General features: G+C 34.8%; 1 protein-coding gene across 3 annotated transcripts in view; it reads right to left on the reverse strand.

The window, feature by feature from the left end:
* Adgrb3 (adhesion G protein-coupled receptor B3) overlaps window positions 1–16,337 on the reverse strand; it is a 680,206-nt gene that overhangs the window by 25,386 nt on the left and 638,483 nt on the right. For all 3 annotated transcript variants that reach the window (XM_047557982.1, XM_047557981.1, XM_047557980.1), the window contains 3 exons: window positions 9,627–9,722; window positions 7,901–7,940; window positions 2,276–2,919 (listed from right to left, as the gene is read on the reverse strand). In XM_047557982.1, the coding sequence (XP_047413938.1) occupies window positions 2,276–2,919; window positions 7,901–7,940; window positions 9,627–9,722 (780 nt within the window). The remainder of the gene's footprint in view (window positions 1–2,275; window positions 2,920–7,900; window positions 7,941–9,626; window positions 9,723–16,337) is intronic.

The raw sequence follows: 16,337 nt of genomic DNA on the forward strand, positions 1-16,337 counted from the left end.
ATCAGAGTCCAATCTCTGAAATCTGTGAGCTTATGTACTTACAGGACAGAAAAGAACTTTATCCATTTCATGTTTTTATTCATCATAAGTCCAAGTGTCTATCAGGGGTTAAAAAGAACATTAAAGTTATCTTCAAGCCAATGTTCAGGCTCATTACTGTCTCTTCTGGACAGCATAGAATTGATCAGGAGAGAAAGATTCTACTCCTAGATTTGCTATGCACTTTCTCTGTAACCTTGAACAAATGACTTTACATTGAAGATTATAACAACTTATCCATTTCACAGAGGGCTTGTGAAGATTAATTACTTCATATTTTTCAGGTGGTTTAAGGATCTGCTAATGAAAGATGCTATATAAATGCTAATTTTTATTATTCATCCCCACAAATATATGTTCTTTTTCAGTTGTCTCCTAAAATGGTCACCCTAAGCAATTACTAACTATTAAGGTTTTTAAAGAATGGAAATGAGGAGCTGAATTTTCATTCTGAATCCTGAATTTCCTTTCTTTTCAAGATGTAAGTCTGTAATCTCTAAGTCATTTAAATGCAGATCTTTTGACTGAGTCATAGTTACATATGATGCTTATACTTAATAATAAGCACACAGAGATTTTGAAAAATTACAGACTCAACAAAGCAAATGGAAAATACAGTCTATTGTCCCAGCACACACAGCCTGTACAATATCAAGCTAGGTTTGGGGGCTTTTAAATGCTAAACATGTTTATAACAACCAACTACTTTAATGAAATTCCATTCAAATCACTTTAGCACCTTTAAAGGAGCCATTCTACATGTAAAAATTCCATATAGTCATTATGATTACTTTTGATATTATGTTATTATATGCACAGTTGTTGAAATTCCTCTTAAATACTTTTTGTGATTTTGCATGGACATTTTATAGTTTGTGGTTAGGGAAACAGTAGTGACTTCGTGAATTCAGAAGAATAGAATGCTTTTGCCCAAAGAAAAGTTCCGACCACTCTGGAGTTGAACTTGACCTCAGTGCCCCTGTCCATGCCTTTGGTTCTGGGAATGAGCCTGATCTGGTTGGCCTCAGAAATCCTGTTCTGATGATCCAGAACTTAGGGCTTTCTCATAGATCCTATTCATGTTTCCATTTTGGTCTAGAATTTCCTCAATCTAGTTGAGAAAAATCTTAAAATTATTCACCATGTTTCTTTATCCTCTCAGGATCTCTTTTCATTATGATTGACAGGAAGGCATGGGTTTGGGGAAAAGGAAGGAACAATTATCTCTGAACTCTTTTGGATACTAGGATATACATTATCAGTTTAACTCTGATGAAAAGAGCAGGTAACCAAGTATAATGTCTTTCTCTAAATAGTCTTATGCAATAATCTACTAATTAAAACAACTAGCAATAAGTAAAAAAGAATGCATATATTGAATTGTATACTGAACATATATACTTCAAGGTAAAGTATATAAAAGTCACATACAAATCAATAAAAGGACATATGTCAGTAGAAAGTAAGATATTATAGGTCTTGGGTCTTAATTAATATTAATATTATATGAATTATGGTAGTAGCTGTTGGCTACCCTGTACTTTGAGGAGACAAAAGCTGAGAGAAGTTTATTTTTTTTTTTTACTTCTATTGGACTTATGAAGCACGAAGGCCATGTGGTTGGACCTCAGATTCCTGACTCTCCATATGCTTAGATTATATCCTTCTAATAATTCACAAAATAAGACCAAAAATTTTAGTGGTCATTATTCTGTAAGAGTTAAAAGAAAAACATTTACTCTGAAAAATAATGACCTGAAAAAATAAGTAGTAATTTTTTTATAATCAGTGTGGTGATGGGACTCAGGGAAACATTCCAGTTTCATTATTTTTAACAGGTACCCTTATACAAAAATAATCCAGATCCTGGTTTAAGTTTGTAATGCCATCCAGATACTACTTTACCCATCAAAAAATACTTCTGGTACCCAAGAACTATCAGGAGGATTTTCTACTTTTTCTTTATGAGTGTTCTATTTGATTCTCATCACAATAGAATTATGACTGACAGGTCTCATTTTAAATATAGTGGGATCTTTATTTTTTGAGGTCATTTTGAATCAGGATTCTGATGAAGTACTAGAAAAGCCCTATGTCCAGAATCTGAAATCCAAATATTTTAATGACATGTATCCCCAATAGCTAAGTCCTTCTCCAATATCAGTGCCACATGAATATATATGTCACATACATGTATTTCATATACCAAAGAAAGATTTAACCTCTTATTGCTCACCTCTAAAGAACTCATGGATATCGTTGATCCAGTTTCACTTCTTGATAGTCCTGCATTATCATCCAACTCAGAGGCCATGAAATTCTTCACAGCTGTGCGAGGCTCAAAGGGCAAACTCTGCATATGTTCCTGGGGTGTGAGATGTTGATCTAAGTTCATATTGAACTGGTCCATTACAGGGGGATTCATATTGAATTCAGGATTCACTTTGTAGTGCAATAGCCTTTCATGCGGCAAGGTTTCCATGCCAATATTCATTTTGCTTTCCTCTTTCATTGATGGCTGGGTATTTACAGAACTTCTGGGCATCACAATATAGTCACTTTCCATCATTCTTTCTTGAGGATGGACTATATCCATATCAGCCCCTCTTAAATTGTCATCCGTACATAAATACACAGTTCTCCGCAATTCACTGTTCTCTTTTTTCAAACATTGATTACTCAGTTCATTCATACTCATGGGCATGTGCAGGCCTGTGGGTTGCTGGATGATGACTTTGGAAATGACGTTTCCAGGCAGTGTTGAATAACTCAGCCCTTCAGGGTTTGTTCCCTTTTCTTCTTCATCATCATTTAGAGAAATCCTGGAGAGCGTGCCTGTTATTGTTGCTGCTCTACAAGGACCAATATCCTTATGAAGAACTGTGAATTGGGGCACGATAGTTCATAAAAGAAAAGTTAGTGCTTATTGTTATTATTATATGCTATTGTCTCTTGTCCCATTAAATAATTGCTTTAATAAATTTAAAAATAATCATTTAAGAAATTATAAATCTACCTGTTCATTCATGATCCCAATTACTCAGTCTCTCACTGCTTCTGTCATGCTCTTATAGCTCACAGGCAGCCCATAATCAAAGGATGTCTGAAAGCTGAGTAACTGGCTTTCAAACACCTCAGCTCCCTGTCCTTCAGCAACTATATGTGACTTTTCAGGGGACAGGAAGATTACCAGAGAAGTTTTCTCCATCAATCAACTACAAAATAATTTTATAAAATTATGGATACATGCACACAAATTCAGTTTCTTTTAAAGGCTTTTTCCCCTGAACCGTTGGAGAAATTTTCATCAAAATATTTCTTGAAAGAGATAATCAGTGGGAAGTTCATCCTACGGGGTTAGAAAATCTCCAAAAATTATGCCTGTTGAAAATTAATGAGAATTTATCCATTGAAGTCTCTATGGTAAAGGTAAATATAGAGTTCAAAAGAATCTGTCACATTAAGTTATATATGGGGGGGGAAAGAATTTTCTTCTTCTTTTTTTACAAGATCAATTCATAGGTGTAAATATCCTTGGGAAGGAGACTGGGTGTTAAAATTGTCAACTGAGTTTAAGCAGAAAAAAATTATATACGCCATTCTATTTTAAACCTGAAAAAAAAAGTTATTTAGGAAAAAAAAAGGCAAGGGGTGATATGATCAAGATCACCTATGGTACAAAAAAGGGAACAAAATGAAAACACAAACCATCCTGAACAAAAGCAAACAAACCAAAAGAGGGTTCAGAATTCTTTATTGAAATATATTGTACTTTTCCCCCACCTTTTTGCCTCTGTATAAAAAGAAAATAATGTTTTGTGGATAATAGAGGCAGAATAACTTAAAGCATGCTTAACTATGACCAATTATCCGCTTTAAGTGTATTAAAGAATAAAATGCTAAAGAAATATTCTTGGTAACTTTGGTATTGAATCACAAAGAATTGCCAGGAATGGTGGTGCATGCCTATAATCCCAGTCACGCAGGAGGCTGAGGCAGGAGGATCACAAGTTTCAGACAAGCCTCAGCAACTTATCGAGGCCCTGATTAAAAATAGAAAATGAAAAGGACTGGAGATGTAGTTCAGTGGTAGAGCAACCCTGGTAGAATCCCAGATACCACAAAAAAGGAGGAAGAGCATGAGGAGGAGGAGGGGTAGGAGGGGGATCAGAGACCTGCCCTCAGGGAGAGTTGGCACAGTGTATTTGGTGACAGCAACCTTGTCTACAAACTGGAGCAACCACTATTCAACATTTTGCTAGGTATAGATAACTACAGAATAAACAATAATATAGAATTGGTATACAAAACCATGAATAATTTTAGATATACTGAATTTTACTTATTATCATCCAGTTTTCAAGTAGAATCATAACTATTTTGCATTAACACAGAGGTGTAAAAGTAGGAGATTATAAATGTCTTTCCCTTTTACAAAGAAAAGCAACTTTCAAGATAATTTTGAAATGTACACCACTTGTAGTATCTTAGCTTTAGATATTTACATCTAGTCTATTATTATCTTTTTTTTAACCCATGAAAAAACCATGATAAATCTACACTTCTGTATTTTTTATTAATCCACAATATGGTTGTGGATTTTTGTATTTTAATTTTATATGTGAAAGACATAGAATGATTAAGTTTTAAGAAGTTACTTCTAAGCCTCTTAAAATAATAATAGATCAGTAATGAACTGTGATTTCCAGAAGTGATTATACATAGAAACATTAAGTGGCAGAGTATGTTAAATTAATAGTTTTAATTATACTGTAATTAAAATACATTTAAAACATCTCTAAAGTCAGGGAAGAATATGTTTAGTTTTATACAAAAAATTATTCAAAACTTATAGCAGTAAAATTTAAAAGAAAGTTAGGGAAATATATCATATTGTATTAGGGAAGTATCATTAACTTCACATTTTTATTAATACATTGTAAACCACAAAGGAAGTCTTAATACTGAGTATTGACTTTATAAATATGAATTTATACAAGATAAACTTAGTCTTATACAAATGTAATATGATCTATAGTTATAGTCAACATTTTAAAACCAATGATATAACTATGCATACTGGAAATTTGTATATTAAATATTTAGGGAAACATAATTCTTCTGAGGAAGTAGTGTCTATATGAGAAATATGCCTGCCTCTTATACTTGCTTAAAATGTATACAAACTTTGAATATTCAATCCATACTTCCTACACAAGAAAATATAATGTCGAAGTAGGACTTTTGAGAAATTAATCAAGTTGTGAAAAGCAAAACACAAACAGAAACAAACTGAATGAAAAAGCACCTGAATATTTAGCATAATCAGATGCATACCCAGCCTTTGGGGAAGTGAATTTTTACATTTAGAGAACTCAGGAGACTTTAAATTGAGACTTTAACACTGAATATATTTTAAAACGGGCAGATATCTCTTGAAAAACCCAAACTCCTGATTAGCTCAGTAATGAAGGGCATTGGTGGAAATGAAAACAGAAAATAAATTTGGGAAAAAATTATTTTCTAATAATAACATGGGAACTGGTCTAGATTAGGAATACTACTTCTTAGAATCCAAAGAAGACTGGGGAAAAATGTATAATTTAACAAAACAAAGCAGGGTTAATACTGAAGGGGTGAGATCACAGCTTGAGGAAGAGGGTCTGATTCAGTGCTTCTCAAATGTGAATATCAATTATATGACTGATGTGTGAAAACACTGGCTACTGTATCCCTTCCCCTCAACACACAGTTTCTGATCCACGAGGTCTGGGGCATGGCTACAAAATGTACACTGCTAATAATTTCTCAGGTGATGCTAATTCTGTGGGCTGGGAACCACACTTGACAATTACTGGTTTGATGTGGACAGCTATTGAAGAAAAGACAAAATAGTCCACTTTTATATTGCTTCACTGTCAAGGAGAATTGTAAAGAGTATACTAAAAGAGGCTGAAAGGAATCTAAATTATGGGTGGAATATTAGGAATTAATCTTTCTAATTACCTAATTATTTAAAATAATTAGATACCTAATTATTTTAAATAAATTCAAGCTTTCAAATCCAAAGAAATCACATCCAATTTTAAAATAGATGTGGAAACTAGCACCATAGTGATTTTTGAGAAATTGGAGAAGGTAGATGAGCAAAAGGAAAATATTTTATCTGTTATCCAGAGAGGAAGATAGTAGGTGGGAGAAACCAAACACCAGAGAGACTGTCTTGGCAATGTTTTGTTGGATTTTTTTTTTCAACAGGAAAGGGAGATTCCCAGTATCTTGGGTAGGTCCACTATGGGTTGCCAAGTCATAGCAGTTATTTTACAGCTCTATCAAAACTGAACTCTACATAGAGTATTTTGATTGAATTCAGGAATGAGAATATGAAAGTAGTTGCTCATATGCTTGTGATTATGACAAAAATTGTGATCTGAGATTCTTCATAATTTTTTTTCTCCTTCTTTTTTCTTGTCTTGAGAAAGTCCTCAATATGGTGTCCAGGATGGTTTCTAATTCCTCTGCTCAAGTGATCCTCCCACTGCAGCCTCCAGAGTAGCTGGGGCTACAGGCATGCATTGTCATGTCAACTACATATATTGTAATGGCTATGAGTTGAATTGGAAGCTATACATAAAGGAATCTTCTGGCAGATAAGGAGAACCCCAAGCTGTTTAACTCCTATATCAACAGTTTGAATGAAGATTTAGAAGATATTTGATCAAACTTTCAATGGCCAATCTCACATGGATGATATGCTAATCTGAAGGAAGTAGGATCATAGCAAATAGAGATATACATAAAGGTCAGCTTCCCCCTTCCCCATGGAAAACAAAATCAGAACTTTTAGATAATCTTAGACTGGGGAAGTCTTGACAGCTCCTATGAAAAGTCTTAGGAGTTTTAGATGACAAGTTGACACCAGTACTGAAATAGAAATCAGATGTGAATGTAGACTGTATAAGTAAATATCCAGTTGTGATAAATGTTGGATAAGCGTGTATACATTTGGGCACCATAATTTAAATTATTGACAAATTAGAGGCTAGTTTGGGTGCTATGCCTGGGAGTATGCTATGAGGAGTGAATGATGAAATATGACTTGCTTAATCTGGAGAAAAAACTTTTATTGGACTAAATGATAGTGATTTCAAATATTTAGATATTTAGATGAAATAGCAATCCCCTCTTATTATAAAAGGCAGCACAAAGAACACTGAAGAAAAGGTAGAATGAGGTATATTTTGACCCAGTTTAAAGGAGTATTTTCAAACAATTGAAACTCTGCAAAATATGAAACACACTGTCTTCTTTGAAACTTTCAAATCATCTTCTCTGGTGAGAATTTAGCCAAAGTCTGAAAGACAACCCTGAAGTCAATGGGATCACAGCTCTCTAAGGTAGTAGGTGCTTCCTGGTTTCTTCCTTTCCCTTCTAAAAACATAGCAATCTCCACCATTGTTTGTACACACACACACACACACACACACACACACACACACACAGTAGCAATTCAACTCTACAGTTGTCCATATTCCATACATGATGCAATTGAGGACAGAGAGGCTAGGCTGTGTTGCTTACTCTCAATAATCATTATTCAGTGGGACTGAAGTCTTATGTCTTCACATCAATGCTTTTCTGCTATCATTGTGCTTCCAATAAACCATTCTTAATTTCTTTCTCATTCTTCATTCTCTCTTTATCCTCCCGGCCCCGACATACATTTGTGCTATTATAATGCTTCCATTTATTCACACACATGAATATGTAAAGAATAAACAGCAGTGTTTTCTTTAAAACCAAACTGTACAATGATTTAACATCCCCAATGATTTTATTTGCAAGACCTAAATAATCTTACCTGATCGACAAGCAATGTCTACATCCTTTTCAAAGTCTGTCTGTAACAAGAAATAATAAGGAATAGAATCATCATTTGATGAAGACTTCAAGTGCCTTTTACTAATCAAATTAACTGAAGTTTATAGATCTCTGTCTAGGCAGTACCAGTTTATTATTTTGTGCAAAGGCAGTTTCTCAAGGAAAGATTTGATTGTTTTCAAGAGTATCTCCTAGAGACCAAATGTTGAGTAAAATCGGTGGAAAGATGGCATAGTTTAATGAAGTCAACACTATACCTGCTATCATCTTCATTCCATAAACTGCCCACTATAGAAAAGGACAGAATTTTACAGCAATTTTCTAACCTAAATAAAGTGACCAAAATGTGCACAGTTATGAATACACTTAAATAAATACTTTTGAAATTTGTACTTTTAAGCATTCAAGTTGAATATGTTGCTCTTAATATAATATCTCATAATATAGCTTAAAATCTCTTACTAGTGAAAGCCAGGCTTCTCAAATGATTCACTTTCACTCAAGTGTCAAAAAACCTACCAGGTTTAGGAATTAAAATTTAAGATTAAACAATCCTCATCTGGGCCAGAACCTGCTAGAGTTTAGTTCCACTTCATATTTTCTCCAAACACTTATTTTAAGTAACTAAGTTTTTTAAAAATGGTATAACTAAATTAAGCCTCTCAGGATCAAGATCTTCCAATCATATACATTGCCATAGAACTATTTTAAATTGGAGATCTTCGTGGTTATCTATTTTTTTTTTTTATACTGGGGATTGAACTCAGGGGCACTCAACCACCGAGCTACTGCTCAGCCCTATTTTGTATTTTATTTAGAGACAGGGTCACACCGAGTTGCTTAACACTTCACTTTTTGCTGAGGCTGGCATTGAATGCTCCATCCTCCTGTCTCAGCCTCCTGAGCCACTGGGATAACAGGCATGCACTACCACACCTGGCTATTTGTTTTTGGTAAGGTATTGATTATTGCCCCAAGTTTTAGCTACTAATCTATCATTTAGCCTATTTTAATATTGCCTAGCCCCAAAATGTTAATAATAAATCCAATATGCAGTAAAAACAAGCCTTTCTGGTTTGATATCTGTTTTTGATGAGTTTAAATTTTATCTAATTTCTAAAACATACCAAAGTTTTCGTGCTTACATTATCCCTTAATTGCAACAATAGTTAGGATTTGTGTATAATATGGACCTTTCAATGGAAAAGTGCTACTCCTTATGCTCTAGGAGAGTGTTTCTCATCTTAGACTGCACATTGGAACCTCCAATTCTTGCGTCCCACCTCCTAAGATTCTGATATTATTGGCCTGGGGTGCAACTTCTGTGATGATTCTAATATGCAACTAAGCCTGAGAACTGCTGCTTTAAGACTACGTGAGCAAGTGCATAGAGTTCTGATCCAAAAACAAAACAAAAACAAAACCATGATCTTAAGTGCACATCATCATCCCTAATGCTGGGCAAGAATGAAAATACTCAGCAGTGTCGCACAGGATAGTCACAGTGGCCAGCAACAGATCCTGGATTCCCAAGAAATCCAGACAGAATATTTACCTGGTGTCAAACTTCTAAAGTTGTTAATGAACTAAAGCTGAAGTCATTCAAAATGGAATGTGATATTACTTTATTAACAAGGATTTTTTTTTTTTAATTCTCTAGAGAAATCATGACTAAATTAGCAATCAGAGGGAAAACAAAAGCTCACCATGATTTGAGCATGCCCATTAGGAAAAGAACTTGAAGAATCAGCATTGATTGGATCCTGGCAGTTTCTCAATCGGCATCGAAATGCATCCTGAACCTGCAGGGAAGAAACATTAATTTTCCTCTCTCTTAATAATGACTAGACAGTGTCTATATTGGCAATCAACCATGAGAAAGTGGATATCTTTGCTCTTATGATCTAATACCCATTTTATTTGCTTGATACAAATGCTAGTGTACTTCGACTTTACTCCATGCCAAGGAAATTTATCACTTGCCATCATCTACCCAGGGAAGTGCTGGGAACTCCTGAGCTATCAAAATGGCCATATCTGGCTCAGTCTTAATAATTCTTGCCAGAAAGCAGATTTATTTCCACTGTTACAAACAATATGTGTGTCTTTCAAAGGGGATTTACTATTCGGCATGGAAAAATCTTCAGAACAGCTTTAAACATTGTGAAAAATTAGATTACTTAATGATCTTTTGACTAGAACTGATTTAGGATTTTTCCTTTTATGTCTCACATAAGGAACCTTTGGGGAGACTATTTCTTATCTCCCTTCAAGTACTATGTGCCCTGATGGAAAAAGGACACAATGAAACAAAAGGGAAACAAAATTGGTTGGTTGTCAGCATAGCCAAAAGTCCTTAACATCCATTTATAATGAGATTCTGAATGAAGGACAAGCAGATCACAAGGAGGTTCTAAGAATATTACATTGATTCCTTTATTTAAAAATCAAGTATATTGTTATATGGGTGCATGTACAAGGAAGTAACAAATTTCAGTCTTACATATAATTATAATGCCCCAATTATTTTTTAAGTTCATTAAATATAAATAACTGAATAGTAAATAGAGTTGATATTTAAAATAGCAAATGTAAGAGGTACTTTTTCCATTATACAAAGTCTCAGTATCAGCACCCCTGTTCCTTCCTGTCATTCATTAGGTCCCTTATAAGCTATTGATAGAAACTTCCCAAATGGACACTTGTTCCAAACCAACGGCCATTTTACTAATACTTTGTTTTTCTGACTTCATGTTATTGACATTCCCCTTCTCATTTATTGTAATCTGTTTTATTGGATTAAAAACAAAACATAGGAATGCTATATTTTCCCTAATTTACTGGAGTAACTTCATAGAGACTACCAAGATGAACATATGATCATTACTTTTCAAAAGCACTGATATATAATAGTCATCACTGTTTTGATATAAGATGTGCATAACATGTGTATTGGCCAGGGATGGGGGGAACTTAACTTAACAGGTTATCTTCAGTTTCATCCTTGTCCTCTAACTCATTTTAAAGTCACTAGTAGCATCTCCCCCAAAGTACAGGATTTTGAAAGAGACACTGACTGTATTGACCACCCCAGACTGGCCAACTAGTCCAATGAGACTTTCATCCACTAGTACTTCTCCACCCCAGATTCTAATGCCACAGATTCTAATGCCATATTTACTGTGAAAGAAGGGGCTCAGGATTGAACTCAGTGTTCTCTGACCACTCTCCAATATACAATTCCAATACTTCTAAATCTGGGGTTTCCTCCAGAAAGAATGAGGAGTTGCCTGATAAAACTCAACAAGATAATTTCTTATTTATTTTTTCAAAAACGATGGTAAAAAATTATAGGTATAGTGAAATCTAGTCTGATCACTTTTTCTCAAATAACTGGATAAATATTTAGGACTGAATCATGCAGCTTCTCCTGAAAAAGGACAGGAGGTCAGGACAAAGCTAGGTCCTTTCAGTGGAAATGCTTTTGGGCACCTCCTTTCTAAATTAACATGTCATGGCAGTAGGTTATAAAGTAACAGGTACAAAATAGAAAATCAGTCTTGTATTTGCCAGATCACTTTTCTGTTATGCAGAAATTTGAATGAGGAAAGCATATTTATTTGTTTTTAGAAAAAAATCTTAAGAATCAATGTCAGAAAAATAGGTATATGTTAGTTTCTGTTTGTGCTCCAAGTCATTTGTTAAAGAAGCACCGTTTATAAAGGAAGATAAATAATATGTTAGAAGAGTCTTCTGGGTATTTAGCACATGAAGATTTCCTTCAAATCTATATCTAAGTATTAACATATATAAAATATGAAACACTGTGGTATTATCAATTGTTAACTTGACTGATCTTAACTAAGCATTCTCCATTTTCAGAACTTGAAAGCATAGTTGTTTAAAGATATTTTTGGCTGACAATGAAATATGGAAAATCAACATTTGTAGGTTTCTCTTCAAAATAACTATATAGTTGCTTGAAAGAAATGTAAAAGAAATCTCTTTTACAGAACACACACATATGCTCCCCCTTACACACATATACACACACCGTCAACACTTCCAACTTCCAAACTCTGAAATATGACAATAGATTAAGGGCATTTCTACACTGGAGAATGTCAGTTTTGGAGTTAGTCAATGTTGTTCAGAAGAAACCATAAAACAGAAAAGTACAAATGTTCTCCAGTGAATTCAAGGTGATTTTAATGGCCTTATAAATGCCATAATTTAAGGTTTAGGTTGTATGATGCTTTTAGTGTGGTCAACACCTCTAATCTAGAAAGACTTGCAAGAGAAATTTAATTTGATTCCATATTCTTTATTTCATTTTTTTAAATTTTAAAAATATATTGGGACAATTAGATGGAATGACCTTAAAAATCTGTCCAACACTGTTAGGGAAATCAACAGACTAGATTTCACAGTATGTATTTCCTTATCACAGCAAAATATACTTCAAGTAAGACAGAACCTGGAAAAAGTATACACAGATATTTGGAAACAGTATGATAATTAACTGAATCACTATCAGGTAAACAGAGTTTTATCTTTGGTGAATCAATGTGAATTGTGCTGATGGAGAATGGAATTTTTAAAAAAGCAAGTCCACAAGAATCTTGAAGATTTCAGACAAACAGAAGCATAAGAAAATTAAAAATAATTCAAACAAGGCAGAATCTAGATCAGGCTATGCCATGCTGAAATTAAAAACTTCTGTGCCAATAGTCATGTTCATATTGCTGGATAGTAATAGTCTTTGATTTACTATTTATGGGGAATGAGTCATTTATTTTAGGTAAAAATTTAATTAAAAGTATATTATTAGAGATTATCATTGTAACTCTGAATTCTTGTGAAGTGAACACTTTTAAAAATTTATTTGAGACCAGTAAATACAATTTTTAAACAAGTCTTTCGGGAACAATTGAATATTTAACATATTATGGCACAATTAATATCTAGATTTTAAGATTTCTTCTTTTTATAATATTCTGCAATAGGTCTTTGACCTTAACTGGTGATCAGGCAGAGGGTTAAATATCTGGGAGAGTAGTAAGAAACAGATATCTAACAACCTTTAGAAAATATAGGACATTTTAAGGAAATCTGATGGCATGCTGTGAAATGAAGAAAAGAATGGCAAGAGACATCTTCAAAAATAAGATGAGGTGAAAACAATAAGTTATCAAGGTCGTCTGCTGAACGCATCCAACTGTTCCCCACCAAAGTTGTTCTGACCGGTTCCAGCTGGGGGTCTGCTCTAAAAACTGAAAAAGCTGTAAACCTTTCTTGTGGGGGTTGGATTCCTGGATGAGACACCAGTTCAAAGGAGTTTGCAAGGGTGTCGCCCTGTCTCTCCCCAACAGAGAGAGAAATTCAGTTTTTCTCAGCAGAAGCAAGCTGGGAGCTTCTCAATCGGTCTTCTCTCTGAAGGCAGCTGGCAGAGTGTCACTGTGAAAGTCGGTGCCAGATTTAGAGATTGCTGGGGAAGAGCACCAAGCACTGTTTGGCAGCAATGCAATTTAGAGAAACCTCACAGGAAAGAATGCACAGCTTGAAATGGGCTCTGTATTTAGCTACCGAGCTGCTCAGACCCAAAAGCTTCACCTTTTTAAAAGGCAGTTTTACCTCAAGATACTCTTCCTGACTTCTTATTCCAGAAGATCATTTAAACCAGTTTTATTCTTATAATTATTTGATATTATTTTTAAGATTGTTTCCTTGGGGGTGAGGGGCATATATTTTTGTCTGAATCCCATGTCTTCTATTGTTTCTAATGTTCATATTTAAACAAATGACTCAATTCTTTCTAATTGTATTGCTTTTTACATAATTGAAACATTAAATGAATGAATTGTCCTTAATTTCGTATGCATGATGTCAATCAACATAAGCAGCATGAATGACTTCACGTCATTAAAATATTACTGAACTTTTCTCATAGCAAAAGAGACAAAAATGAAGATGCATTTGCTATACAGTGAAGGATAAATATGAACTGCAGTTTCAAGTTTCAATCCTAATGATTCTTTATTGGAATCCTAAAGGATGCATCATTTACCATCTAAACTTGTTGCACCTTTTTAGCTTTAAAGTACTTTTCTATATCAGTTTATTGGGTCAAAAACTCTGAATGACATTTCACACAGGTGAGCTGAAAAAAATATAGTGGCATTTCATTAGCATGCAAACAAGAAAGGAAGGAAAGAGAAATGAGACCCCAGACGCCAGGACCTTGTGCCTTCATGGGTGGAATTTCATTTTAGCCTTGTGCCATCCCCTTTGAGGCAGGTGTTATCCAAGTGAATAGCCAAGAGCCCTCAAGCTTAGAAAGCTTAACTAAGTTGCTCAAGATCATAACAATAAGTGGCAGAGATGAAAATGAAACCAGGTCACTTGACTTGAAAGTTGGTTCTCATTCCAACGCACCACTGGGCTTCCATTGTAATGACTCACTGAATAAAGAACAGAGTAGTTTAAATAAAAGAACCAGAACAATTGTTTTCAAATGAACAGAAATTAAGCCACTGTATTGTAATCTTCTACCTCTTATGAGTTAGATAAAATATAAAAAATAAGAGGTAATGTGATAAGTTTTGATTTTATTTCTTTATTCAAAATACGGAACTTGCTGTTACTGGAGTACAAATCTTGCCAGGTAGGATCTGGATCTTAAAGGAAAGGGAGGTGGGATTCACCCATCTGCATTCCTATGTTCAGATATCACTCCCCTTCACTGAGAGAAGCACCATGCTACTGCCCAGAGTGGGGACAGCTGGGAGGGCAGTGTAAGGCTCTGGGAGAAGGATTCAGAGTTAAAGCAAACCATGGGTAGATGCTACTGGCAGGCATGCCAGAGTTTTCCATCTCTAGTATGACCTCTCCATGTCTGGGCTTGTTCACTGATGCCATCTTGCTCATCTGATTTCATGCTCTTGTTAACCTCTGAAGCCTCTGTGTGAACTTGGATAACCACACAAGAAGATTAAGACTGATGCCAATATTTACAATTATGATAAAATCAGGAAAGCCTAATCTGGGGAAGGTAGGATTTATCTTCCCCTGCTTATGAAATAGGCTGCCTAGTGAGTGAAGATAGAGTGGTGATTTCTGGGAAATGTTTTAATGGATTAACAGTATATAACCCCACTTTGTGTCATTTTCATATAACTGTTTAAGGGCCATCTTTGTGCTCCCACTCTATTCTGATAAGATCCAGGTTTATTTTGATACCTTTAGTCATTCTCCCACTTTAAGTATGCATCCTATTTTATTGAAATAAAACCACAAAAAATTTCAAATATATATATTTTTAACTTCCAAATCAGCCTGACAAAGGAAAAGCTCTTACCAACCCACTCTTTGCTTTCTTAAGTTCTTGGGCACACATGATTCTCTTCTGAGCAGGCTAAATATGTGAGGATCACTATTCAGACTCTCCCCACTCTAGGCTTCTAACTTTCCAAAGTCTATTTAATCCTCTTCATGACATCACTTGGAGTAACCTCTTATCAAGGCCACCAAAGGCTCCTAACTAGGAAAGGTCTGAAATATGACTTAAAAAATACTGTGTCTTCAAGTCATCAGTATTATCTGGTGCTCAGGCCTAGCTATTTTGGGAAAAACAAAATGACTCCAGTGTCCAGGATTACATCATTTGCTTTAGGCAAATGTGTTCCATGGAACCAGGGAATACTCAGATGCTCCACCATTCACCATAGGCTCCATTTCACAGAAACCATAATAAGCCTAGTAACCTCTCTCCATCTTCTTCTACCTGAAACCTTCTCCTTAATCCTCCAACCTAATTTTTTCCTCAGGGCTCAATTCAGTTCTGAAGTCTCTATGACCCACTTCTTCATCTTCAAATATCAGCTGAAACTGCTGCCCTCCTCCTCATTAAGGAAGGCACAAATATGCCTTCGTACATTGAGTCATACCTAATCTCCCTATGAGTGGTCAGGCTTTGAGGGCCACACACCTCTCCATCTGAACTATATTATATGCAACATGGTTTCTTTCCAAATTACTATTTACTTCATCGTGCTTGCTTTATTTATTTATTTATTTATTTATTTATTTATTTATTGTGTTATTAGGATTGAACTCAGGGCCTTATACACACTAGACAAGTGCTCTACCACTGTGCTACTTTGGGAGAATGTTGATTTTAGATTTGATAAGCAAGTATATGCTTGCATTTTATATATTTACTGTCATGTGCTTATAAATCATTTCATCTGTACTCTTTATGGAAATAATAAGAGTGAGTGGGAAATTGGCAAAACAATTAAAAAAACAAAGGGCGGGTGGAGGGGTGAGGGAAGGGGGGGGAAAAGAGAGAGAGAGTGAGAGAAAACTGTTCATGTTTATTTTAAGTATTTTGCTACAAAATCGCTTCACAGGTTTGG

This window comes from Sciurus carolinensis, chromosome 7 (assembly GCF_902686445.1).
Source record: "Sciurus carolinensis chromosome 7, mSciCar1.2, whole genome shotgun sequence".
NCBI classification, from domain to species: Eukaryota; Metazoa; Chordata; class Mammalia; order Rodentia; family Sciuridae; genus Sciurus; species Sciurus carolinensis.